The sequence below is a fragment of the Rhea americana genome, unplaced genomic scaffold (genome assembly GCF_003343005.1).
Source record: "Rhea americana isolate MKP2758 unplaced genomic scaffold, rheAme1 scaffold_68, whole genome shotgun sequence".
NCBI lineage: Eukaryota > Metazoa > Chordata > Aves > Rheiformes > Rheidae > Rhea > Rhea americana.
In genome coordinates this window covers 3,226,361-3,251,118 of record NW_028186845.1, presented here as the reverse complement: position 1 = coordinate 3,251,118, position 24,758 = coordinate 3,226,361, and the positions used below count along the sequence as shown (strand labels likewise).

Sequence of the window (24,758 nt, the reverse complement as noted above, 5' to 3'; positions counted from 1 at the left end):
CGCCGCCTCCGAAGGCCGCGGGACGTCGGCTGGCGGCGGATGCCATCCACCGCAGCCGGCGGCGGCCGCGCTCCGCGCTCCAGCGTGCTAACGACCGCGCAGACGCGTGCGAGCGGGGCGACATTTGAGCAGCCGTTTCCCTCCCCGATGCGCCTGCTCCGGCGGGACCCCGCGCGGAGAAGGGGCCGCGGCGCCCGGCCTCTTCGCGTCGAGGGCAGCGCGGGGAGGGCTAGGAGGAAACGTGCTCCAGTACCAGCCCGGATGCAGAAAGCCCAACACCAGAAATAGGTGCAAAAAGCAAACTCACGTGAACAAACGAAAACGGTTTTGCTCCGTTCTCAACCCTGTTCTTGCAACCGCCCCCCTGGGAGCCGCTCCAGCTCCGGGTAGCGCGAGGCAGCCCCGGCCGCCGCGGGGAAGTAGCACCGCTCAGAGCTGCAGCCGAATGCCACGGCAGCTCCTCAGCAGTCCTCCCAACGCTGCAAGGCTTCAGGATTTGAACAAGTCAGCGAATGTCATCTGATTCAAGATTACTGTGTTGCCTGAGCTCTGAGGGGGCCCCATCCGTAAATCCTGCAGCAGATATTTTTGGATTTTTTCGGACAAGGGTTTTTTTTGCCTTTCTTCTTTCCTACCCTCCAGCAGGTATGGAAGGTCTCTGGGTTTAGGAACCACCATGAATGTCTCAAGTGTTACACTCCTCAAGCATCAGACGTAGCATTGCAATCAGGAAAAAAAAAAGTTATTTTACTGACCAGCAAAGGACCAAATACGGACAAGAGTCCTGGATAAAACGAAGGAGGGAAGCCCCATTTCAAAGTGCAAATGGCTGCAGGAATCAGTCAGGCTGCAAACTCCTGGCTGGGCCATCTCTGCAGAAAGTGTGAAGCACCCCTGCCTTTCTAGGCCAGGGTGCTTAAGAAAAAACACTAGTATATCAGGTCCCCTAGCAAGAATAAGCTCACAGTGAATTTGTTATTATCTGTTAGCAAAGCAGCAGCTTCCCACCAAGGCTGGAATTTCCATCTTGGTTTGGCAGGCACAGGGCTGTGAAATGATTACTGTGTTTACTTTTCCTTTGCTAACTATAAAATCCCATTCCACTGCCCTGCCAAGAATGACTGAAGCTAATAAAATTCAGGCATTTGGAAGAAAGCAATAATAAACCTCCCTTTTGGGGCCTTTATGATGAAATTTCCCCACTCCAATCAGAGATTATGCTGTATTCATGAACACCAGTGATGTCTCAAAGTGCACCAGATTGACTCAAATCAATATTTAGCTTTGCTGGGAACTGTAAGCCTTTCTTAGTGTGGCTGCTGAAGGCAGGATCATCGAACTGCACAGCTATAAGCAGCCTTAAAAAATACAGCTTACAAGTACATACGACAGCTTATGCACGTCTATGCGTGTGTTTATATGTGAATACATACACACATACATACATATGTAAAAAGCATGTTATTTAATTACTTAGAACTGAAAAAATTTATACACATGAAATACTCATGGAGGTATAGTTTACAAATACTCCTCCAAATACACAGAAAGCCGTAAATATAGTACATACTATACATTTAGGTACACACATCTGCATATTCCTTAGAAGCTTTTAACGATCGAAAGACGACACGCCTGCGTTTACATCTGCCACCTTCCCTACTGCTGGGGCAGGAAGGGCCGAGCGGCTGCAGGCTCTCTATCGGTACCTCATACCTGCGATTGCTGGCACACGAGACCGTAACGCAGACCTGGAAAACAGTGCAAAACGAAAGCCTGTGCTTGATTTAGCCACGTAGCCACCTAGGACGCCTAATCTGCACTAGGCATTGCTCCTTTGCGAAGCAGCCGCCAGCGGAACTGCATCCAAAGCAGGGCTGGGATGGCAAAATCTAGCAAAGTTCCTCCTCAGGGAACTACGCAAGGAAGAGGAAAACCAAACCAAACCAAACCCGTCCTGTCCCTTGCCACAGTAGCAATCAGAGGACGTGGTTTGGAGGCAAACCTAGGATGCGTTATCGTGCAGACAGAGAAGATGCTAAAGCGCTGGGGACAGCAGGCTCTGGACACTGCAAGGAGGGAGTTCAAGTCAGTTTAAAAGACAAATTGTTCTCCAGTCTTCTTGACTAAGAAAAAACCAAGCATCTAAAAGGAAGACCAGCCAAGGCTGTTAGAGAAGAGCTCCCTAACATACCACTGCCATTCTCGCACGCTCCCCCCACTGCCACTTTCCACACCAGGCAGGATGCGGCAATCTGCGATCGCTGCTCTGCAGTGCTCCACGACTGGTGGGCAAAGGGGTGCCACATACAGCCAACCCTTGATCTGGTGTCCACCTTCACCTTGACTCTCTTTTTGGAGCTGCTGGATGGCCCCTGAACCCAGAGGGAACACACTCCAAGTGGTGCTGGGCGCAGGATTCAAGAGGATGTTATTCCAGGGCCAGAATGACTTGGGAACAGCAAACACAAGCTGGACTGAACACGTGCATACACAGAAGACACTCCATCAAGATGCTAGCCCACTAAAAGCCTGCCTTGCTGTTTGAACTGAGGCTTGTGGCATTGGCCACTTAGCTAAGATGACCAAAGAGAAGAATAACTAGATCTAGGTCAGGACTATAAGGAGTTGGAGCAGATCATTTCATCCCTCATTGCTTCTCCCCACTGATACCTGCTCTGGAGTCTCCAAATCACTCAGCAGGACAGAGCACGGTCCCCTGCCCCGAGCCAGCTCTGCGCAGAAGGGGAGCAGCTTCGTCCAAGGCAGAGGGAGCAGAGCCCCCTGTGCGCTCACTCTCCATCCTCTTGGTAAAAGGTGCCAAGAATTAGCGTTACGTTTCTTGAGAGCAGCAGAACAAGCCAAAGGCCTGTCAGCCTGTCCTAAAACAACCCCGCTGCGCGCAGAGCCTGCAGCCAGCATTCCTGACGCACACGGGCGCCTGCCGCCCCCCGCTCCCTCTGCCACGCGCTGCGCAGCTCCAAAGCATTTGCTTGCAGAGCAAGCCAGCAAACCCTCCAAATGTGTGCTGCCTAAAACCCAGCCAAATAGTTTTCATGTTAAAAAAGCAGGTCTGGGTCCAAAAAGAAAGGAGGTTTTCAGAGAGAGCGGTTATAACTAGGCCCTTTGGCACTCGACACTCCTCTCGTTATCGACGACGAGGGTGTTGTTAAGGGATGAGGCCCCACGAAGCACTGAGGTGAAGTTTCCGAGCTTTAGCAAGGGACGTTGCCGTGTTCAATATGTTATTGCAGCTCCCATCACCACAGGCACAAGACGCAGCAACTCCCCTCTGCCAAATCCATCTCCGAAATCACTCCTCCACGCCATCCCCTCCAGCAAGAGCGGGCAAACAACATCGATCGCTGCTGCATCTCCTCCGCTGCTTTCCACTCGGCGCCAGGAGAGCAGGATTTAACACGAAATGCTTTCCTCCTCAAAACACAGCACGCAAAGTTAATCTGATCAGTGTCACAACTCACCGGCTTTGGTTTCGTGAGTCAGGACTGTGCACCTACGGCTTCGCATGACCATGGAAGACTGCACCGCGGACGTGCTAGGTGCTGTATGTTCCTGGAGGACACACAGAAACTGGTCCCCGCTCCCTCTCTGAAGCAGGAAGGCCCTTGGCACGGGAGGCACACAGGAATGCCAACCGAGCGGGGAGGCCAGGGGAGTCCAAGTACATCTGTGATAAGACACGTGTGCTTGTGAATTGCTAATCACCTCCTGCTGCTTCGTCATCTGCACTAACTGGTCAGATCACATAAAACTGGAAAGAATCACTTCCCCCATCCCGGGGCGCAAGTGCATCTGCAGCGAGCTGGAGCAAAGCTCCGCGTCTCACTGCGCAAAGCGATCCCCATCCACGAGACCAGGAGAAGCGAAGAACACAGATCAGCCTGAAACTGCAGCGGGGAAAGAGCGAGCCGGGATGTCACCGCCTTGGCTGCCAGGACCAGCTTCTCTTTTCCCCTAAATTCATGCCACGTGGGGCTTTTACCATCACTTTCCATGACTGTTCAGAACCGCTGTTTCTGACTGACCCCACGCAGACCTCCTGGCCCTGTGCTGGGCCCTGCGTTTCAATGCAGCCGCAGGAGAGCCACGCCACGCCAGCTCCTGCTGGCACCAACCCCACCCCAAGGACTGGCGGAGCTCAGCAGCAAACTACCCTCTGATATTTTGGGGAGACAACAGTAGGGCACACAGGAACCCCTGCCGTTAAAGAAAAAGCAGGCTTCAAAAGCATTTTGCTCTCTAATAGACATACAAACACTTTAAAGGCATAAAAACCATCACCATGAATCCATGCAGCACACCCAGCTGCCCTGTTGCTAGCAGAAAAAACTAGCAATATTTCTTCCAATTACAGGGGTGAGGCAGACGAAGTCAAGGGACTTACTTTCCCCCAAGCATATCAGGTGAGATGTTGCACTCTGCAAGCCTTGTAATATCGACTGAATGGAACAGAAAAGTCCAATTATGTAAATGATGAAGCAGGTTCCCAAGAAGCAGCCAGCCTTAACATGCTGCCCTTCTCCACAGTTACAGCTTGAAAGGCAATTTAAAAGGTTGTTTTGAATGTCAATCACCACAAATGAGCAGAAGGAAGCGAGAAACAACAACCTGCATTCGAGGCAAAACCAATTCACCTCAAATGTTCCCAGCAGCGCTAAGCCCGGGCCCTGCTCTCCGCAGCTCTCAGCCTGTGGGAGTGCTGCAGGTCGGAGTGGCTGGAAGCAGGGAAGAACAAGGCTGCAGCCTGCTCCGAGAAGGTCACGCTCAGGTTTTACATCCGGCTTCTCCGGAGTCTGCTTCCGCAGCTCTCACTGCCACGTCCAAGGCTCTCCAGGCCACGGTTTTACCTCGAGCCATAGAAACTCCAGCAGAACATCAAACAAAACCAGTCATCTTGCCAGCCACGGTGCTCCTTCTCTTTAGCCCTTCCGCCTCGAGGCCTGCTGGAAGAGCTGAACATCTTGCCAGGATCTTGCAGCACCTCCTAACAGGGTCTGTTTTTCAGAAGAGACCAGCTTGAGTCCAGGCATGGGATACACTGTCCCATTACAGATACAACATTCCTGTTGCTATTTCTGTTCCTTTGGTTTCCTGTCCCAAGCTGGTGCATGGGACAGGCTGCTGACAAGCCCTTGCAGCTAACTAGACACGGTCGCTTTGCAATGGGCAATGAAATGAATTCCTGTAGGTACCATGAGAATCAGAGGGTCTGCACAAGCCAGATGTACACTCCTAGGCATGTATGTTCATGTGCCAGTGAGCAGGGGTTGATAAACAGACATGTATCCTGCCTGCTACTTGGAAATCATCTCCTGAGGAGGAAGGGAGAAAGGGGGGAAGCAGGGGAAGCCATAAACCCAGCCAGAAGTGTTTGTACAGTGTGACAACATGAACAATGCAAATATTTCAGCTTTTAAATATGTTTGGAATGACAGAGAATGCCAACATCTCTTTCCCAGAAACAGCTTTTAATCATTGCTGTCCTAATGTAAAGTCGTCCCCTCTCCCTCCCCAACTCCGCAGAACATTTTATAATCAGATTTTTATCAGGCACGAGTCAACAGCACGAGCAAACGCATAGCAGATGGGCGGATGTTTAACATATCGCAGGAGGATCCTCCTACAGCCGTTGAACTCTGCATCCCAATGCCACCTTCTACTATTCAGTACCCAACTGCACCAATGGCCTTGGGACTATTAAGCACCAGAGAAGCCACAGAGTGCCTCTCTCTGAAGACGGCTGCAGACAGGCAACTAGAAACGTTCTCTGCAGGGGATGGAGGAAGAAAGCAGGAAAGATGTAAGTAAATTTGTACCCACTAAAATTCTTCATCTCATTGAGGTTAAAGCCACTTCCATGGAAATCCGTTCCCTTGAGAAGCAGCTCAAAGGCCACACGATGGGCACAGGCTTCTCATCAGTTATGCTGCTGTCCTTCAACACACAAGAGCCCCGAGAGCAAAAGTTGTTCTTCTCATGGCAAAGCATCCAAGGCAGCTCAGCCCTCGCAGGGCTGAGGAAACCATACGTGAGCAATAGTCTGTGACTTGCGACCACCCCATGGTGCAAGTAGCAGGGTGCTTGGAACATCTGCGACTCATCTCTCCGTAGGGCCAGCCCTGAGCCTGCTCTCCTGTGGCCTTCCCTTGGGGCGAGGACCACAGCTCTGGCACCCTGCACTGCCCCGAGTGCAGCGGAAGAGCTGCAACCACGCGGACACATACACCGCCTCATGCCGTAGCATCGCCAGGGCTCCCCGGCAGCTGCTCTCCCCCAACTAGGGCCAACGTGGCCACGAGCTGGGTCATGGTCGCAGCCACGTCAGCCAAGGGAGTTGCTCCCTCTCCTGAAGCAAAGGCCCGCGGTTGGGCACGCGTATTGCCAGCAGACACCCGCATGTGGATGTTCATCAAAAGCCGCAGCTAACAAGCCTGGGGCTATTCTCCGAATGTGGAAACAGCCTCCGGAGGGGACGGGGAGCCCAGCGGAGCGGCAGCGTCCACGCCGCAGGCTCCGAGGCCGTAAGAGGACGCGCACCAGGCACAGCCGATGCTCGCAGCTTCCTCTTAGCACACAGCCGCTTTGGGCTACGGCTCCGCCGCCATAAATCACGGGGAGACCCTGGAATTCAGGGCCGCTTGCTGCAAGAGGGAGCCCGGGGGGCGGAGAGGGCCCACGGCCGCGCTGCTCCCCCAGCTCGGAGCCCCGCGGCGTCCGCCCCCCGCCCCGGCGCGGCCTCCCCGGCCCGGCACTGCTCCGCCGCAGATTACGCCTTTGCCAGTCCCCTCCTAGCCGGCCGGGGCCTCTGCCAAGGTCAACACGAGCCCCAGCCAGGCTCCTTAAGGACTGCGAGCCCAGCCCGCTGGAAACTCTGAGAGGTTAATCCCGGCAAGGGCTCAGCGCTCCCACGACAGAGCCACGCAGCAAAGCGCAGGGCAGGAGCGCGGCGGGCGACGGCGCAGCTGCCCCCCGCCCGCCGAGCACCCTCGGGCGAAGCGCCTGGGCCGAGCGCTGCCCGCGGCAGCCCCCGGCCCCGGCTCATCCCCCCCCCAAGGAAGGGAGCAAGGCCGGAGGAAGCCCGCCAGGAGCGGCCCCGCCGGCTCGCTGGACAATGCGGGAGAAGCGAGCAGGGAACAACAGGAAACAGGACTCCCAGAAGACCTTTAAACCGTCTCCAGCGCTCGGCCGGGCCGCGTCCAGGGCGGCAGCTAAGCGGCTAGCCAAGACCCTTTCCGTCACGCAGCCCGTTTTCCAGGAGTGTATTGTAAACCGGGCTCTGGAATGTGCAGCCAGTGTGAAATTTGGCGTGTACGTTGTTGGCTTCAATGAATCATTAAAAATGTATTTTAAGTGCGTTAATTCATTCTTTTTTAATTAGTTGCTTTTAAAGCTACATTAACGTGCATCAAAGCAATCACCCTCAGCTTTAATTTCCATTTTGCCATATATATTTCTTAGCCTTGGTGCTACGTTTTACAAGAATCCCACCTTCTCTTTCCTTATTCCAGTTACTACTTTATAGCACAATAAAAACATTAATGCAGAGAGGCAAGCAACCAAAACCCTTCAACAACGTAGAGCAGAGTCCAAGTACTAACAACACATGGCTTTTTAACAGCCTTTTTCCATCAATAGATGTCAACTAGTTTACAAAAGGGGGAAGTGGCATTATCCCTTCTACAGACGGGGAAATCTGAGACACAGAAAGGGGAAGCGACTTACCCAGCGAGCAGCAGCCTGCCAATGGCAGATGGGAATAAAATTTGGGTTTCCTAAGTCTCCATCCAGCACTGTACCTGCGAGACCATACGGCTCGCCATGAGTTTTTTCCTGCTGGAGCAGCAGGTTATGCCTGAGTGCAGCCAGCCAGCCTTTGCAAGGGGGCTGAACGCAGATCACCACTGACTCACATCCTATAGGAAGGGCAACAAACCACATACGTGGTGGAAAAGCCGTCTCAGAAACGGGAAAAAAAGAATATGTGGAATCATAACAGGAATAAGAAGATATGAAAGGAAGAGGGATAGGGTAGGACTGCTCCAGCACCAGAGCAGCGAGCAGCTACTGCTGACCGGGAACACGGCGGCCAGCGTCCCGATGGGGCAGGACGGCACACACCACCAGCTGCAGCTTGCACACCCACACTCAGGGGCAGCGTACCGCCCAGACACATTACCAGCCTGCGCTGGCCTGTCGACGCTACTCCTGTCTCCTGCTACGTGGTATCAGAGAGCGAGCAGAAACCACCAAGGGTCCTGGGAACCAACTCTGCCAAGAGCAGACCGGTAAGTCTGCATCGTGGCAGTTCTCCCAGCGAATCTCTTGTCCACGCTTGCAATCATGAAAAACAACAGTTCTGCTTTGATTTTGGGTGGTTTTTCACAGCCAGCTCAAGAGAGCACCGTCCCAGAGACGGCGTCAGCCCGCACCGGCACCTGGCGCAAGGGCACAGGGAGACTCCGCTTCCCCGCGGCAGATAAGCTCACCTGAGCCTTCCTCGTTCAAACTCAGTGGCAAGAGTACAGCAATACATGCATGGCATGGACATGATGGCAACTCCTCTTGAGGGAAAAAAAAAATATTTAAGTGGGGAAAGCAGGCAAGAAAACAACTCTCTGTTCCCTGTCTCGAGAAGTACTAGCGTTCAAGGATACGATCAATGCAAGGCTCGTAAGGAAAAGTAATATGTTTTACCAGGCCAACTGAGATTTAGTTTTAAAGCTGCTGCTTTTGAAGGGCACATTGCCTAAAAACATACCTGTTTTTTCCAGCTATAACGAGTTGATCTAATAGGTATTACCTTCTCCTTACAAACTAAGCCTCACTTAAAAAAAAATGTGACTGCAGTGACCCAGAATGGGGTAAAGAGGTCCAGCTCCCCCCTATTTGGGAGGGATAGATAAGGAAATGATTAAGAAAAACTAGAAGAGGTCTAATTCTCTTCCAGCAGTATCAAAGGGAAAAACTCTGGATTATTACCAGGACTGGCTGTGTAAATTACTTTAGCTGTGTTCACACCACAGATTAGGGCTCAAAACAAAGGCTTTGGAAATGTGCAGAAATGGTGTTTCCTCTCTTCCCTGAACTGATAAAACTGGGTAATCCTGATGCAACTAGCAGTTATCAGGGACGTGCTAAACTCCGAATACCACAGACCAGACCTTGCATCGTCTTCACTGGTGCTCTGCAGCCAGCCGAAACCAACAGGTATCTACTGGTGGAAAACAACATTGATTACCGCTGCGTTACACTTACGTCATTTGGGATGGTCAGGCCAGTATCTGGTAATGTAAAAGCAATCAACTATTATTTTTATCGGGGAGTTTGGGGAGCTCTTTAATTTGCAAAAATTAGCCTGATCTGTTAAATCATCGTGAAGAGTAATTCTAGCACTTTAGTGATATGAGCCGAGCTCCTCACCAAGTAGTCTGACTGCAGCAACGCAGAGCAGGGCAAGGGGTAAGCGAACAACCCCCGTGATACTCTGATTAAATAACCCCCAGTATGTTTGGTAACACTTGGCTCACACGCTGCATTTCACCTGAAGAGCTCAACCAGTTTGCAGAGCTGCCCCAGATAAAGCATCGAATGACTCCGGCACGCACTGAGTCAGCAGCGCAGACAGGAACAGCAGCTCTCTCTCTCGTTCTGCACACTGATCACAGGGCCGCGCTACCTGCGACCACGCAGGCTCTGCCGCCCTCCCGCTGATCGATGCACGGCTCGCAGACACGCGTCAGAGCCCTCGGGCGCGCAAGCATCGCTCGCGCCGGCGGAGAGGGAGGAAAGCCTGCAGGATAACCTTTGAGAACAGCGGGACACGATGAGTAAGCATGAAAACCAAGGTGCCACTAGAAGAGACGCGACGGCCAAATGTCTGCGGGGATGGTGCTGAATGGAAATTAGCAACTAGGAAAAGACGGATCTGGATGTGTCATTTCATGAGGTCACTTCAGCCACGCAGAAGAGCTGACAGTCACAGCTTTCTGCGGCTGCTCGTAAGAAGGTCTTTATCAGCTCTTCTAGATGGCAATTTACACTATCAGAGTTGAATGTCAAATTCAGCTACTGCGGGCTTAGCACAGGGGCCAATTTATAGTTTTATACATGTAAATGGCCCAAATTCACATGTATCCAGACCTTGGAGCCAGCAAATCAGCGTTAGTTCTCAACATTTTCTACGGACCATCACACACAGGTTCTCAAATATGCGAAGGTTCAGAGATACACACCTCAGCTACCAGTGCTTTTCCCTGACCTCAAGGCCCACAGCAGTTTTATAGATTAGGTGGAGAGTGACTGTTCAAGGATAAAGCCAAGAGACAGCTAGCTATTAATCCCATTTCCAAGGCTGCAAAGACAGATATACAACATACGTCCTGACTGGAAGGACACCGTATCCCAGACATGTCTTCTGCTCCCACCACTTGGAAGAGCAGCAAGATGGACCAACTCTCGCAGCCTGCTCACTCTGTCACGCTCTGAGAACAGCCCCAGCCAGTTCTAAGCAACTAATGCTGGCTCCACTTATGTTCCCACTAGTCAAGGACATCACATTTTTTTTCTTCTTTCCAGACTCTGAAATTACAAATGGCTCCACTAAAAGCATAATCTTGTCCTGCTGAATTGCATCTCACATCTTTCTCTCGCTTTCATTAACGAATGTTTTAAGCCCTATAAAATGCATGTAATTCTTGGAAATGTGTCACAGACCAAGCAGTAAATGCAGTCTCTAACTTATCAACTAATGCCTCAAGAGTGCCTTTACCTACTCAAAACAAATAGCTGAGACAATACACGGTTTCCTGGTGAGAAGCAGAACGGGACAGCTGATAAAAATAATAAGTTGTCCTGGTTTCATCTCCTGGATACACTCTCCTCTGGTCTGGAGCCACTGCATATATCTCAGTGGCATGGAAAGCAAGGTCCTGGCTGGTCACTGTATCACCTCATTAAGACAGATCTTTGAGGGAGCAGCAAAGAACAGAACATGAATAGGCCAAAGAACCTAGGAGGTGTCTTTTCCAAGGCAATACACTATCAAGCGCTAAAGGAGAGAGAGGTGATAATATCTGCTGCATTTCTCGTGGTTCCCAAGCTCAAATTTGGCTCTATCCCTTCCCAGCACCAGCTCACTAATTACACAAGCACTGGCCATTCTCAGTCTGCAGGCACTGCAGCCCTTTTCTCCAGGAAATTCAGCCATGCTCCTCCTAGAATCTGAATTACTCTTGTTTTACCCCACTTAAAGCTAAACATCTTTCTCATTCAGGGCAGGTTAGCAGGATCACATACGAGAGCCACATTAGAATAGGAAAAGTCGGAATACCCTGGCACTCTCAAGTAAGAGAGCTTTCTTGCCCACGCGCAATTTCAAATCAACTCCCACAACAAGTCAGCGAAACATCCTCATTGCCCCTGGTAAGGATGCTAACTTCCTGCTCATTTTAATGCCACCTACGAAATCTCTGAAGCCCAACTTGCAGCTGCATTAACTTCCCCACCTTCACAGGCTGGTAACTCACGTCAGCAGCTCAGGCCAGCTGCCCCCAGCCTGTTTGTCCAGCAGGACTTTCCTGCCAGTGAGGAATAATTCCAAACTCAAGGTGAAGTCATATATGATTTACCCCACAGAGCACAAAACTAAATCCAAACATACAAGTACACAAGCAAGGAATTTCTCCTTGTAATATTTATTACATGTGAAGAGGGGACAATCGCAAGTAAGCAATTTGCTTTGTTAAATAAGACTAAGACAAGCGAGTTTTTCTAGGGGAAGATCATACTAGAGAACCACCAGCAGTCAACCTTCCCCAGGGAGGTCACCTGTCTCGGTGGATACCATTCAACTTCACAAAGCGCAAGGCTCAGCGCAGCAGGTTTCCTCATCGGCAGTCCCACACCGGCACGGGGATCCCCAAACGCGCCCCCGCCGCCACAGCTCTCCCTTACCTTCGAGAGGTCCTCCGTCCCGCCCTGCTGGCTTTGACTCAGGAGAGGCGAGTGCCGCATCAGTGGGTCCTGCAGCAGATCCAGGCGCGGTCTCTTCGTTTCAATGAACTCCAAGTCCGACGGTTTGGCCAGGTCAGAGAGATAGGAGTGTGCCTCGGTCCGCAGGTGCAACTCCTGCGATCTGAGCACAAGGAGAAAGACGACTTACAAACAAACAAAACAAAAACAAATAAAACACACCCAACCAACCTCTGCTTTCCCCTACACTAAGACTGCTCAAAACCCTGCAAACCCTTCAAGGAGGACAGAGGTCTCAACTTCTGCCTGTTCCCCAAGAGGGTGCACCAAGGGAGCCCGTGCAGCCCCAAGACTCCTTCCCAGCCTTTACAGGCCCCGAAGGCTCTGCTCTGGAGCTTGGCTGCCATACACTGCACATCTCCGGGAGCACTTGCTCCTTCGGGGCTCTCCTCACTCACCACGGAGCAGACGCGCCTGCAGGACCTGCTCCGCTCACAGGCAAAGCGGATATTACCTGGGAAGCAGTACACAGCTGCAGCACCCACCTACCCACGGGGGCCGCGCAGCCAGCTCAGTCACTCCCCATACAGCAGGTTGTCCCTTGCAGCCCCTCAGCACCCGGGAAAGGAGCGCAGCAAGGACGTTCAGTCCTGCTAACGCTGCTGAGAAGCTACGAGCCTGCCACGGCTGCCCAGAGAACATATGGTCTAACAGCAAAAAGTTGCATAATTAACATGAAACGTCTTCCCTGCTCCAGGCAGCAGGGGGGAAGTCATCACAGGAACGGAGAGATTTCTCGCAAGAGCTTGGCAACCAGGAACAGCCAAGCAAAGCCGTGGGCCGAGGAGAGGATTCACGCCAAGCTGCGCTCTCAGTGGCGCTGCTGGAAATGCCAAGTAAACCACAGGTTTGGGCCATGCACTCAGCAGAGCGCAAGAACCTGGCCCAGACCACTTCCCCTTCATGCTACCATATCAGACCTCCTAAAAAAAAATTAAAAAAAATCCCTTCAGGCCACACTACTGTCATCCTCCTCCTCGTCGTCAACACCCAGAAAGCTGCTCTCTGCGGTGCTGGTGGCCAGCTGTGCCCCAGGCCACGCGGTGGGGCCCCCACAAGCCCCCTCCCCAGCTGCAGACAGGCCCGCGCTTTGTGCTCTGCCCGCTTCCAGGTGTGGGCATTCAGGTGGCCGAGACAAGCCGAAGCTCAGAAGATCCCCCCACCTGGCCCATCAGATCCCCCTGTGGACCCGAGACCAGAGGAAGCCCCGTTCCACCACTATTCTGTCAAAGGTACCTGCCTCAGTTTATAATTAAAACCTCATTCATGAACACCGAGATTACACATAGAGGAAAAAAAATGAATTCTCCCCTGTGGCTAGAGGGCTGGGATTTATGTTCACAAGATGGGGGAGGGAAGAAAGCACCCCAGCCCCCGGCAGCTCCTCGGCCCCCAGACAGACCTGGCAGCTGTGCTGCCTCTTCCCAACGGGCTCAAATGTCTTTCACCTGCTAATACGATGCAGTTGATAATACCTGGAAATTGCAGGGGGGAGGTGTTTGCTTTTAAAGAACAAGCATAAAACTTCTGGGGGGCTGTATTTTTCTTAGCAGGAGCCTCCTGCGGGAATTGTAAAGGGATCCTACAAAAACACACCAAACCTTTTACTACGCCCAAGGATGAAGCTCTGTTGCGGCAGCTCCAAGGGTGTGTTTTTAACGCTGGAGACAGACGTCCCTCTTAAACGCACACGCGCAGGAGATTCAAAGTCTGGAGAAGAGCACAGCTTGCTTCCTCTCCCCCTTACACAAGCTCGCTGAAGCCCTCCGGAGCCACGTGGCACAAGCATCCTCCCAGGCTACCAAAGCAAGACACATCAAACCGCCTTCGCCCACCCGACGCAAAGGAGGCGGAGGAAGCACTTTGTCAAGAGCAGGCCTAAAAGACGGGGGGTCCTGCACACAGTTGGGCCCCCAGCCACAACCTAGCTCATTAAAGGGTTGGGAGAGGATGAATGATCCAGAGCCCTCTGAAGGCAGCGGGAGTCTCGCCAGCAGCTGCAACGGCTCTGCAGCGCACCCGAAGAGAGGAGCTCCCCGGGCGAAAGCAACCTTCCCGGCCGGGCGCCGGCACGGCACGCTCCGCCGGGCCCCGGGAAGCCAGCTACGGCCCCCTCTTTCTTTTCTTCTCCTCATCGACGGCAGTAACCAAGCGTGTGCAGGCCAAGCTCGGCTGCTGCGGGTTCGGCGCTGAAACGCGGGCCGTCACTCGCTGCTGACGCACGGACGCAGAGCCCGGCTCGTCCTCTCCGCCCTTCCCCGCGGGAACGGGCCGCGGGAGCGGCGCAGCGCCTGCTGCTCCACCACCTCCGCTCAGGCCTGCACGGCTCCAAGCGGCGAGCGCCCGGCCCCGGAGGGCGGACGTGCYGCTAGCACGGCCACCTTTCCGGAGCAGGACGGCTCCTCAGTTCCGCTGGGGAACACGGCTCGTTTCACCTGCAAACGCTTTCGCACCAAGCGAGAGAGAACTTTGCTCAGCAAGGCCAGCGATACCTCGGGGCACCTCTCGGGTTTCCTGCTGGTTTGCCCCAGCCGCTCGTGCAAACCCTGCCTGCTCGCAGCTGCGCTCCAACAGTTCGGGCTCTGCTGTAAAACCCAGTAACAATAAGCAACTGTTGAGCAGGGCAGGTGTTAAAATATTCCAACACCCAAGGCTGTGCTGTACCAAGGCAATTAAAAATCCAATGGATTTTTTGTTGTTTTTAAAGGCTGTATTACCAAGAAGCTGCTAATTGACACAAGACAGCTCTGAGACCTCCGCAGTTGTCACAAACTCAACACGAGCCACTGSTCAGACACGACCGCTACACTCAAAAACCATGTATTAAGATAAGAGTAACACTCGGCTTTATAAAGGCAGTTACAGTGAGCCAGGGGCTATGCTGAGGAAAGCAGCTGCTACATTATAGGGTGCTATTTTATTTCCATTTCCACATCCATTGGAGCTTCTATTAAATTTATCCACTGGAATTTCCAGCCGCTCCCAAGATTACTTTGCCCAATACAACCCGCTCAGCCTGTCTTGGCTGCAAATAAAAACACCCTTACTTGAAGCCTTCACACCTCTCGTTCTTTACATCCACACCTGCAGCGAGCTCTTTACGACTTTTATAGAGCAATGACGTTTAAAAATTACTCTGCCTGAAAAAAAATAATTGTTACATTCGGTTTGGGGTTTTGCTGCATTTTCTAAATAGTTCCCATCTGTTTGTTTTATTGCAGAGATTCCTGCCCCAACACCTTGGGCTAGTGGGGCTGCAAGCCCAGAGTTTGCCCTGGCATCCAGYTTTTCCATCTGCTCACTTCTCTGTCTTGGACAGGTCCAAGTTCAGAAGGTAAAGATGACCCAATATTAGACCTCTGATTTATAACTCATCTGAAAAGTTAATTGCCCGTTACCAGCTGCCAAGCTGTGTCACTAAGTCATCGTGGCCTCTTTCTCAGCAGACTAGGGCTGGGCATTAGGGCGCWATGAGCTGCTCGATGGCACACGAGCAGCAGAGCGCCTCCACCTCCTCCATTCAGCGGGTGCTCATCTTGCAGTGGGACAGGAACTGGGCAATGTCTTCTGCCACATTATACCTTCACCTGAACTATCCGAGCACAAAATGGAATAACAATGGGGTAGCTTGCTAGTTAGCTATAAAGGAAATCGAGACTGTGCATCCCTTGGGAGACAGGACCTACTGAAGTGTCCTGAGCTACGGTCAGGAAGGAGATGCAAGAGCAGCCCTGAAGAGATCTGAACAGATCTCATCTATCTTCTTTGCAAGTGTGCTCCTGCTGACGTCCAGGCAGACCCTCCTGCCCCACTAACACATCTTGCTCTTCTCTGCAGAGCAGCGTAGCCCTCTCCTGCTCCTCAAGCCTTCCCTTCTTCCGTTCCTCCATCAGCTGGGAAGCAAAAGGTGATGGGTCAAGGAACAGAAGTTTTTCTGCAAGACATGGGGAGGAAACCCAGCCTGGCCAACGTGGCAAAACCCCCTTCGAGTTCACAAAGGCATGGCTTCTGCACCAAGGGTTCAAAACACCAACAGTACCTCTAAGCAGGCTCCCAGTAACTTCCTAACAAGGGGATACTTTGTCTAAATTTTGCTCCCATCCACAAATAATGTTCCTTCAACACAGGGCCAAGCACGACAGTTAGGGTGGAAAACTGGCTCTCTGTTTCTTGGAACCAGAACCAAGGTAAACTATCACCTTAGTGTAGCTGTTTATCTCCTCCGGCTGAAATGGTTTGGTGGTAAACGGTCTCCAAAAATAAGTTAAAAAAAAAAAAAAAAACTAACCTCCAGCCCCCAAAAGGTACAGACAGCCAATAAAATGCTTTTGGGAGCCAGTACTATAGTAAAACACTAGTGCTGAAGTGAATTATTTATAGCTAGTGCTAAGATTTGTCTGGGGGTTCAGCAGCCTCTTTACGTGATATCCAGAGTAGGCGACCGGGCAACTAAGACTTGTTTAAGAGGGAAACCAGAGCGTTTTGCAAGAGCAAAACCTGCCACCAGGCAGCTAGAAAAGTATGTACAGGGAGCAGCTGATATATTCCCTCTGTCATCCTGTTGATGAGAGAGAAAAAACACACAACTTACTTAACAACAGAGGCCACGGAAAGAGCAGCCAGGCTGGCAGGAAGAGAGAGCTGCCGGCCTTAAGTGGCGACCGTCGCAGAAGGATTCGGTCTGCACAAGCTGAAGGCGCAGGACAGCCTTGTGCAGGATGGCTTCTTCCCGGCCAAATCCAATTTAGATGAGAGCGGATACTTTAAAACCTGCACATTTAAGAGCCCAATATGCAGGGTCTGAATTATTCACAGCCAGGACCACCAAAAGCTTAGGGGAAAAAAAAAAAAAAAAAAAGGTGGCACAACAGCGCTGCCATGCTCAGGAGAAGGAGAATGAGTATTGGTGGGTCTCAGAGCCTCCTCCTCGCACGGAGGCCCAAAATCCGGAGCCTGGCCGGAAAACCCTCGTGACAGTTGTGGATGCCTGGAGCCCGCCGCATCCCAGCACCCGGGGCGCCCTCCCAGTTTCAGCAGACCTGTTGCGTACATCCCGAGATCGCCTTTCCTCCCCGAAACAAACTCTGGTTCAAGGTTACACGCAGCAAAGCTGCTTCATGAGCTTTCATCACTCCATCACGATGAAGGCAAAGCCTAGGTTTCCCCTCACATCCTTCTACACGGCACACGAGCCCATGCCACCACGCTCAGCGTATCCAGCTCTTCTCTGCAAAGCCTGTCCGCTCTCTGTGCCCATAGCTCACGCTGGCACAGAGGGCACTTGCTGGACAAGACAACACTGGCACCAAGCAACCACGTGTCAGCTACTGCCCTTTCCAGAGCTTGTTTTCCCACGCTCAGTTCAGGTGGGGAGTGAAAAAAAATAAAAATCCAACTCCCAGAACATAATTTTAAATGTGAAAAGATGCAGAGAGCAGGCGATTTCAGCTGCACTACCACTCGCTCCTGAGAAAAGGGTCACCTTTAAAAATGGAAACTTAATTAAAGGCCATAAATAAAACCCGGTTGGCCGTGCCGTTAACTCTGGAACAGTTGGTGCCATTTGGCCCAGCACAAATTAAAACTTAAAACTGCACGTTATATCCAACGGCCATACACGCCGCGCTGGTTTTCCACACGCTCTGAACTCCCACAACTCCCCGGGCTCCTTAGTAGAAGGATTAATCACATTCAATAAGCACAGTAATTAGGCGTGCTCTCATGCTGTATTGCACATGGCTATCTCGGACGGCTGCAAAAACACAGCAGCTGGTTAACATATCCTAAATATCTTACTTCAGAGCAACACTGGGTGAACTCTCCAAACTCTTAATGGCTTCTAAGCAGAAGGGCTCCAGAAAAGAGCATGGTCTCATGAACTGGTAAAATAATCTCCTATGAAAACAATGACTCATCTTATTCTGGAAAAAGACAAAATATACTACATTAACATGCATACCACTCATTACAGCCACTTTTTCCACCAGTACAACCGTTATCCACCCCAGCACCCTTGGATCAATAAGGAATCTTGCTCTAAAACCATCACACATAAAAGAGTTGATTTTCAGGAACTCTGTCCCGCTGGCACCTGACATTTAACGCTCAACCCAGTTATTCTCTTCTTTTGCAGATCAACGTATACATAGAAGAGAGAAAACCCTAATCCTTGTCACCTTGCCAGGACATTCCTCTGCAAGCATTCACAGTACGACTCGTACCAACAGCAGATCCTGAAATACTTCTGTTTGCTCCTGCAGTCCAGTTGGCACAGCCAACTGAACAAGCTATGGGGAAGTCTGTGGATCCTTCCAAGAAAAAGACTGCTACCAAGAAAACCATCAAGGAAAGCAGYACATTCCTGCAAAGAAACATAGAGCAACTTCCCCTATAGTAACAGAGTGGCTAAAGTTTTCTTTCCTTCTTTCAATCTAGAATCACACCAGAGCGAAGTCAAATCTTTASCCATTCCCCAAGGAGTTGTGAGGGCTCTCAAAGTTCATTTACTCAGGCAAGGGTGGGCTGCAGCTCCACGAGCACCACCCATAGGACTGGSCCACGCGGGGTGGGAAGCAGGACAAGCAGGCAGCCTCTCCCCCGAGGGAGGAGTGTCCACGCTGGAGGCAGCACTTCAGGGACTGTTTCTCCCCATCCCACCTGACCCACAGGCACAACTATGGTGAAGTCCAGCTGCCTAAAGCTGTTCAAAGAGCTTCTTGCTGAGGGAGACCCCAAATTTATGACCATTTCGGAGTCCTGCTCCTTCCAGCAGGCTGCCGCTCAAGACAGCAGTAGCTTTTTGCCACTGGCACTTGATGCATACTAGAATGCTTTTCACTTTGCCATGGTGAAAAGCCCCACTCCCAATTCTCTTTTTCACTGGGCTTTTCCTAGTGGCCACAACAAAACAGCAGCCAGGAGAGGAGGAGAGAGTGTGAAACTAAAGCTGCCACCAGAGTAAGATGGYTGAAATAAGCCCAAGTGATTTCCATGGGATTTATAGCATCCACAGGCCTCAAACACTTTGCGCAAAGACAGCGGGCAGAGGCTTCTGAGTCTTGCCCAAGATGAAGGCAAAGCCAAACTGGGACACCATCCCCAAGAAACAGCAGAGGGGAAAATAGATCCCCGCAGCTCCCCGGGGAGGAGCGTGAGCAGCACGTAGAGCRCTGCTGCAGCCAAGCGCGCGGCCTCGGAGCAGCCAGGCCCGAGGGGTCCCCGGGGCTGCGCCGCGTCCTCTGGCCGGAGCGGCCGCGCTGGCTCTGCGGCAAGGCGCAGCRGCAGGGCAGGGCTGTCCGAGCGGGCTGGCTCTGCTCAGGGAACGCGCACAGCCAGCCTCGCACCTTCCACTTGCACTAGACTCACCGATTTATTTCTTTAAGGGGCAGGGAGGGAGGACTATTCGGGAAGAGTGTCAGACATTGCAACCAACACCAGACAGACTGCTTCCTTTCTGAATACCTGAAGCAAAGAGGAATTGGAAAGGCTCCCCCCTGACTAAGGCTTGCTTTAAGGGGAGAGAGAGAGAAGGGAAGGAAAGTCAGCCTAGAAATCCGTAACAACTGCCTGACACTCACCTCTGCTGCCTGCCAGGCAGGGCACTGCAAAGCTACACACAGGATGAGCTTCTTCCTTTCCGACACAGCACACCCTTGTGCTTCCTCCTATTTATTCCCCTCGTCCCTGCTTTGCAGACATCATTTGTTTGCCATTGGCTGCTCCCACCTCCCCTGCCCCTCATGCTGAGGGCCAGCTGCCTCTGCTTGAAAACCATCAACTGAAGCCCAAGAACTAAGCCAAAGTGCTTACAGATGCACCCAGCGTTAATCTGCCAAAGGGACTCAGCTGCGGAGATGCCTGCTTTTGCTGCCGTTCCTCGTCCAGGCTTTGCTTCTGCACCATGCAGAACCACTATCAGCACCAATCCAACCTGCTCCAGAAGCTCTAGGTTCTCAGCCCTGGAGCACACAGCAAGTTCTGGGGTGAGCAACCAAGCGCCCAAAGGGCTCTCTCTACAGCTGGTTTCATCAGGCATGATTGTAGAGCAGGTTCTCATACCACGAAAAGGAGAAAGTGCAGCCCTCATGGGACAGCTTTCAAAATCCGGTGCTTACAGCTGCAGGAAAACAGTAGCTGTATTTGCAAGAGAGACAAACGCCTCCCCAACTCCAACTCAACGTAGTTTGAATGACTTCAGTAATTACACTGGGTTGATAATTTCTAGAGACACCTCCCATCCTGCATCCCCAGATGCCCAACTACTTCTATTTTTTTTAAATAGCTCTATACCCTAGTATGCTAATTGAGCTACACTTAAGCAGTATTTTTAGCCTTACTACTGAGTATAGTTTTTGCAAAAGTTCAAATCTTCAGACGCGGCAGGGAAAAAAGTGTGAAATGGAAAGTTGGGTCTGTTTTAAAAGTTTCATTTTATAGCATGCTTAAACTTAAACACACTGTTTGAAAGTGCTGAAATACTCAAGATAACCATTTGGATGTGTATCTAGACTTGGTAACCCCAGCTAGCACCTACCCACATTCAAGTGATCAGCAACACAAAAATAATCATTGCTTGAAGGGTTTGAAACATGGCAAGCTGCAGTGAGATGCTTGGATGATCATGCTAGATTAAGTCTGTGGTACAGCATACACCAACGTTCATAGCTGGTTTTTAGTTATATGGAGGAACTAAGATAAATTTTTAAAATAGCACATTCAGACTGTGAAACCTTAATTTTACTGGAGAGTAGAACTGGTTCTCCATTTTGCAGACCATAATTAATGTGTTTATGACTCTGAAAAACAAAAGCAGGCAGGGACCATGCTGCCAGGTTTCCCGTACCCATCTCCCCAAAATGAAGCTGACTCTTCAAACAAATGGTTCCAGCTTGATTCACTTCCAGCTTAGTTTTGCTAAGAAGTTACCACTGAGAAATCAAAGCAATGTATCAGGCAGCAATGGATTATTAGTCGTTAGAAATGATACTACCCCTGTGTAACAGTGAGCATCAGAGGGCTGTGCCCAGGAGCATCCAGGAGGGCAGATGCCCACTTCGCTCAAGTCTGCATTCTGCCTCCAAATTCTGACTGCTCTGTGTCTGCTCAGGATCAGGGAGAGTCCATCACACCAGAAAAAGAGGGTGCTGGCTGCCTTTCTAGCAAAACAGCAGGTCTTCAGCTGCCTTATGCATCCACTGCCCTAAGAGGTCTTTCTCCTCTCCCCTAACAGCTACGATTCTAGAGAAACAGACTCATCTCTCACTAGCCATAAGCAACAGCTCAGTGGCTCTGCACTGCTTTTATTCGTAGCCTGACCAGGGAGGGAGCATCAAAAAAATGTTTTGCATAAATCTACTGTTCTAAGGTTCGTATTTCACTTCCAGGCTACTTTTTTCCAAAACCACTAAGTGTCAAATGCAGAAGAGAAACTGTGAAACGGAGAGAGCAGTGTTTTGTGACGAAACCGAGAGCGAGAGTGATGGCCTTTTAAAGCAGATCAGCTCCCGTGGTTAATGCATCTACGGCATTTCCAGCCGCATGGCACTTGCCCGAGTAGCATGCAAAACATTAACAGTTGCACATGACAGAGTACAAAAGCAATCAGTGACAGAGGGAGATTCGCAAGAGGATCAGACAGGGAAAAAAACATCCAKAGAAAGCAGCAAGAGGAATGCAGAAAGAGAAACAAAAACAATGAAAAGGAGGAGGAAGAGAGGAACAAAAGAGGAAGGGGAGATGAATAATGGAAATGAGCTATTTCACTCCTCCCTTCAGTCTAGGGAGCTACAGGCCAAAACCAACAACACAGCTTCACTTTCCACACTGAAGAAAACCAGTGCAACTAGTTATGGCCACGTGTAGCTTCCTGGAAGACTGGAGGGGGGAAGGGGAGTTAAGATGGCTTTGAAGCGATAGATGATCTAAGGGAAGAGACCACATGACAGAAGTGTCACTTGCATTAGCACTACTAAGCTGAGACAGGCCTGGAGATGGAGCGTAGCCTGTAACAACAACATAACATAACATTGCAGAGGCCTCCCAGAGCTCTCCTCAACATCACAGCACTGTGCCGACGCTGGCTAACACAGCAGGAGGACACCAAAAAGCAGCCTGGGGAAAGGCGCCCTTTACCTCTCGTTGCCCGGCTGGAACTCGGAAAGCAGGGACGGCCTCCTCCGCTGCGGCTGCATGATGGACCCCGGCGGGAGGTGGGACGCGTAATCCCTGGAATGATGCTGGTACTCTAACAGCGCGACATCCTGCAGAAAGAAACACAGAAGACCTTGTTACGCTGGTGGTGACTTTCATGAGAGTGGTGAACCCTGATGACTCAGAAGCAGCTTTATCGATGCTCCTCCTTTGGAGCATGGGGTGCTGGACCACACAATCCACACTGCTCCGTGCCTTCCCTCCACGCGGTCCCCAGTGACCACCAATCCTGCACCGTGCTAAGACGGTGGCTTGGCCCCTGTGGTCCAGATGACTCTGGTCGGTTGCTGAGGCTGCTCGCAGGGCTGGTTCCCAGGCTGCAACACCAACGAGCTCTACCCTGCCACTAAGCATGCACCTCGCGCTTTCTGACACCTGAGTAGTGATGCCTTCAAATCAGAGAATAAGAACATGTAAGAAGAAAATTAAGTCACAGGATACTTTCAGCTTCAATAAATCTACATGGTGGTTTAGAATAAAAAAAAAAAAAAAAAGGGAAGAGAAATCACAACGTTATCTTGACGGTGCCCCTTTAAACACAGCTCCCCTGGGCTGAGCTAAAGCAGTTTGAAAGGATAGTTTGCTACTTATTATGTGTATGTCCCTTTTGTTCCTTGACCCTTGGAGAGTACAGTACGGTATGTTCCCGGTTTAATTAAATAAGAAGCCCTCCTGCTCTGTGCCACAGACTGATTCCAGCAGCAGTATTTCAGCAGCTACATTTCAATTGCTATTTTTTATTTGCAGATAGATACTTGACCAGAAAAGAAGACTAATCATCTAATTAACTAAGACCTTCAGCAATGGCATAGAAAGCCCTGCCACAGAACATCCCTGGCAACACTGACAGATATTTATGTTAGAAAAAAACAGTCCCACTCAGGAGTCTATTTTGAACCATTTTCACCTGGAACAATAAAGCTCCAACTCCCTTAAAAAATTCATAGACTAAAACTGGTAAATAAAATAAGAAGTACATGCAGTTGGGGTGGAGGGGATCTTAGTCATAAGAGCTGCAACAGAAATTATTTGATCAGATGTAGTGAAGACAGATGTGCTCCAATACTACAGAGTAACTGAAGAAGTACCTAAGCAAGGTAAATTTGGCAGGCAAAGAAAGGATTTGGGAGCTTAAGTCACAATCTTCACCTACAGACCCCTTTCCCAAGCTGTAAATGAGCAGAACATCCACTCCAGCACTGGATACCCTGTTTTCCTTCAGCTGTGGCTGCAGATTAAGAGGAAGTATCAGGAGGTATAAAGGCTACACATCTTTGTCTATCAGAGGGTAAAACAATATGTTTGCATAGTAGCTTTTTGGAAAGCCAGGAAGGAAAATAGAAATTCTAAGCACTCAGTCCAGGGCAGCCGAGGAAAACAGATCCCCCACCCCAAGATCAGCCCCTCCTGCACAAAAGCTGAAAAATGTAAGTAATGAAAGGAGGAAGAAGGGCAATGGTGGTGTCTGCCAGCTGCTATTTCTCATTTTACCTGGAATAACAGAGGATATTAGTTGTTGCAATCAGGCTCATTTCTCCTCAACATTGAGAGGGGGGCTATTCTCTCTTCTGACTGAACTTGGGCAAGTGCAGGAATCAAGGGCCCCTGCCAACCCCCAAAACTCTACCTCCAGGCCTGTCGGTTCAGATGTCAGCCGTTACAGTGAGCTGTGTGTTCAGAAAGACTACAGGGCCAGAAGGAGGGCACTGCAGCACACTACCTCCACCCTGCTTCACGGAGATGTTCCACCTCTGCTGTGAGCTCCACTGCCAAGCGAGAAAGCTCCTCTGTGCTGCAGCTTTTGCTTCATCTCTATAACCCATGCATGAGGCCCTGCAGGGCTGCAGGTCAGATTAGATGCTGTCAATGCAACTGCAGACAGGGATAAACAAACATCCAAAGGGAAGGAACCTGCTGGCTCCTACAGTCCTGCTCCAGCCAAAGCAGAGTAATTGCCCACAACGGGCTTCCCAGCGTTCGCACCCATCTGAGCTTTAAAAGAACGGAGCAATGCAGCTTCTGACCTCTATATACAAAACACACACACATAATGGCTGGGAAGATGTACCAACAGGCCCACAACTAGGACCGTCACCTTCCACCGTCACCGTGGGCGTAGAAACTAGAATTACCCGTCTGGGAGGCTCGAAGGCTGTGCTCTTGAGAAAAGGTTCCTGCATGTCCTGAGAACCATCTGTTTCTCTTCCCCCCACCCCGCTCACACTCGGTTGAGTCTTGCCTTTTCCTTTTCTATTTCCTTTCAGAAAACTCTTGCCGGAGCTCGGACCCTCATCGCACGGCCTGGAGCGATAGGGAAGGTCACTGCGCGGTGCCATCATCCCTGGGTTGAGACCTCCAGGACATCCTTTTCCCGCTTCAGCGCTAAGCGTAAGGGTGACAGGCACCATCTCCAGCTTTTCCAAACATCGCCCAACACATTCCCTGACCTGCTCCACTTTGTCCACATTAGCTTTCAGTTTTACCAGGAAAAAAAAAAA

The 24,758-nt window shown here is 50.9% G+C and overlaps 1 protein-coding gene across 9 annotated transcripts in view; it reads right to left on the bottom strand.

Annotated features, from left to right (window-relative positions):
• NCOR2 (nuclear receptor corepressor 2) overlaps positions 1-24,758 on the bottom strand; it is a 186,626-nt gene that overhangs the window by 149,476 nt on the left and 12,392 nt on the right. For all 9 annotated transcript variants that reach the window (XM_085321029.1, XM_085321031.1, XM_085321033.1 and 6 more), the window contains exons 2-3: positions 22,183-22,310; positions 11,974-12,154 (exon numbers count right to left, since the gene is read on the bottom strand). In XM_085321029.1, the coding sequence (XP_085177155.1) occupies positions 11,974-12,154; positions 22,183-22,310 (309 nt within the window). The remainder of the gene's footprint in view (positions 1-11,973; positions 12,155-22,182; positions 22,311-24,758) is intronic.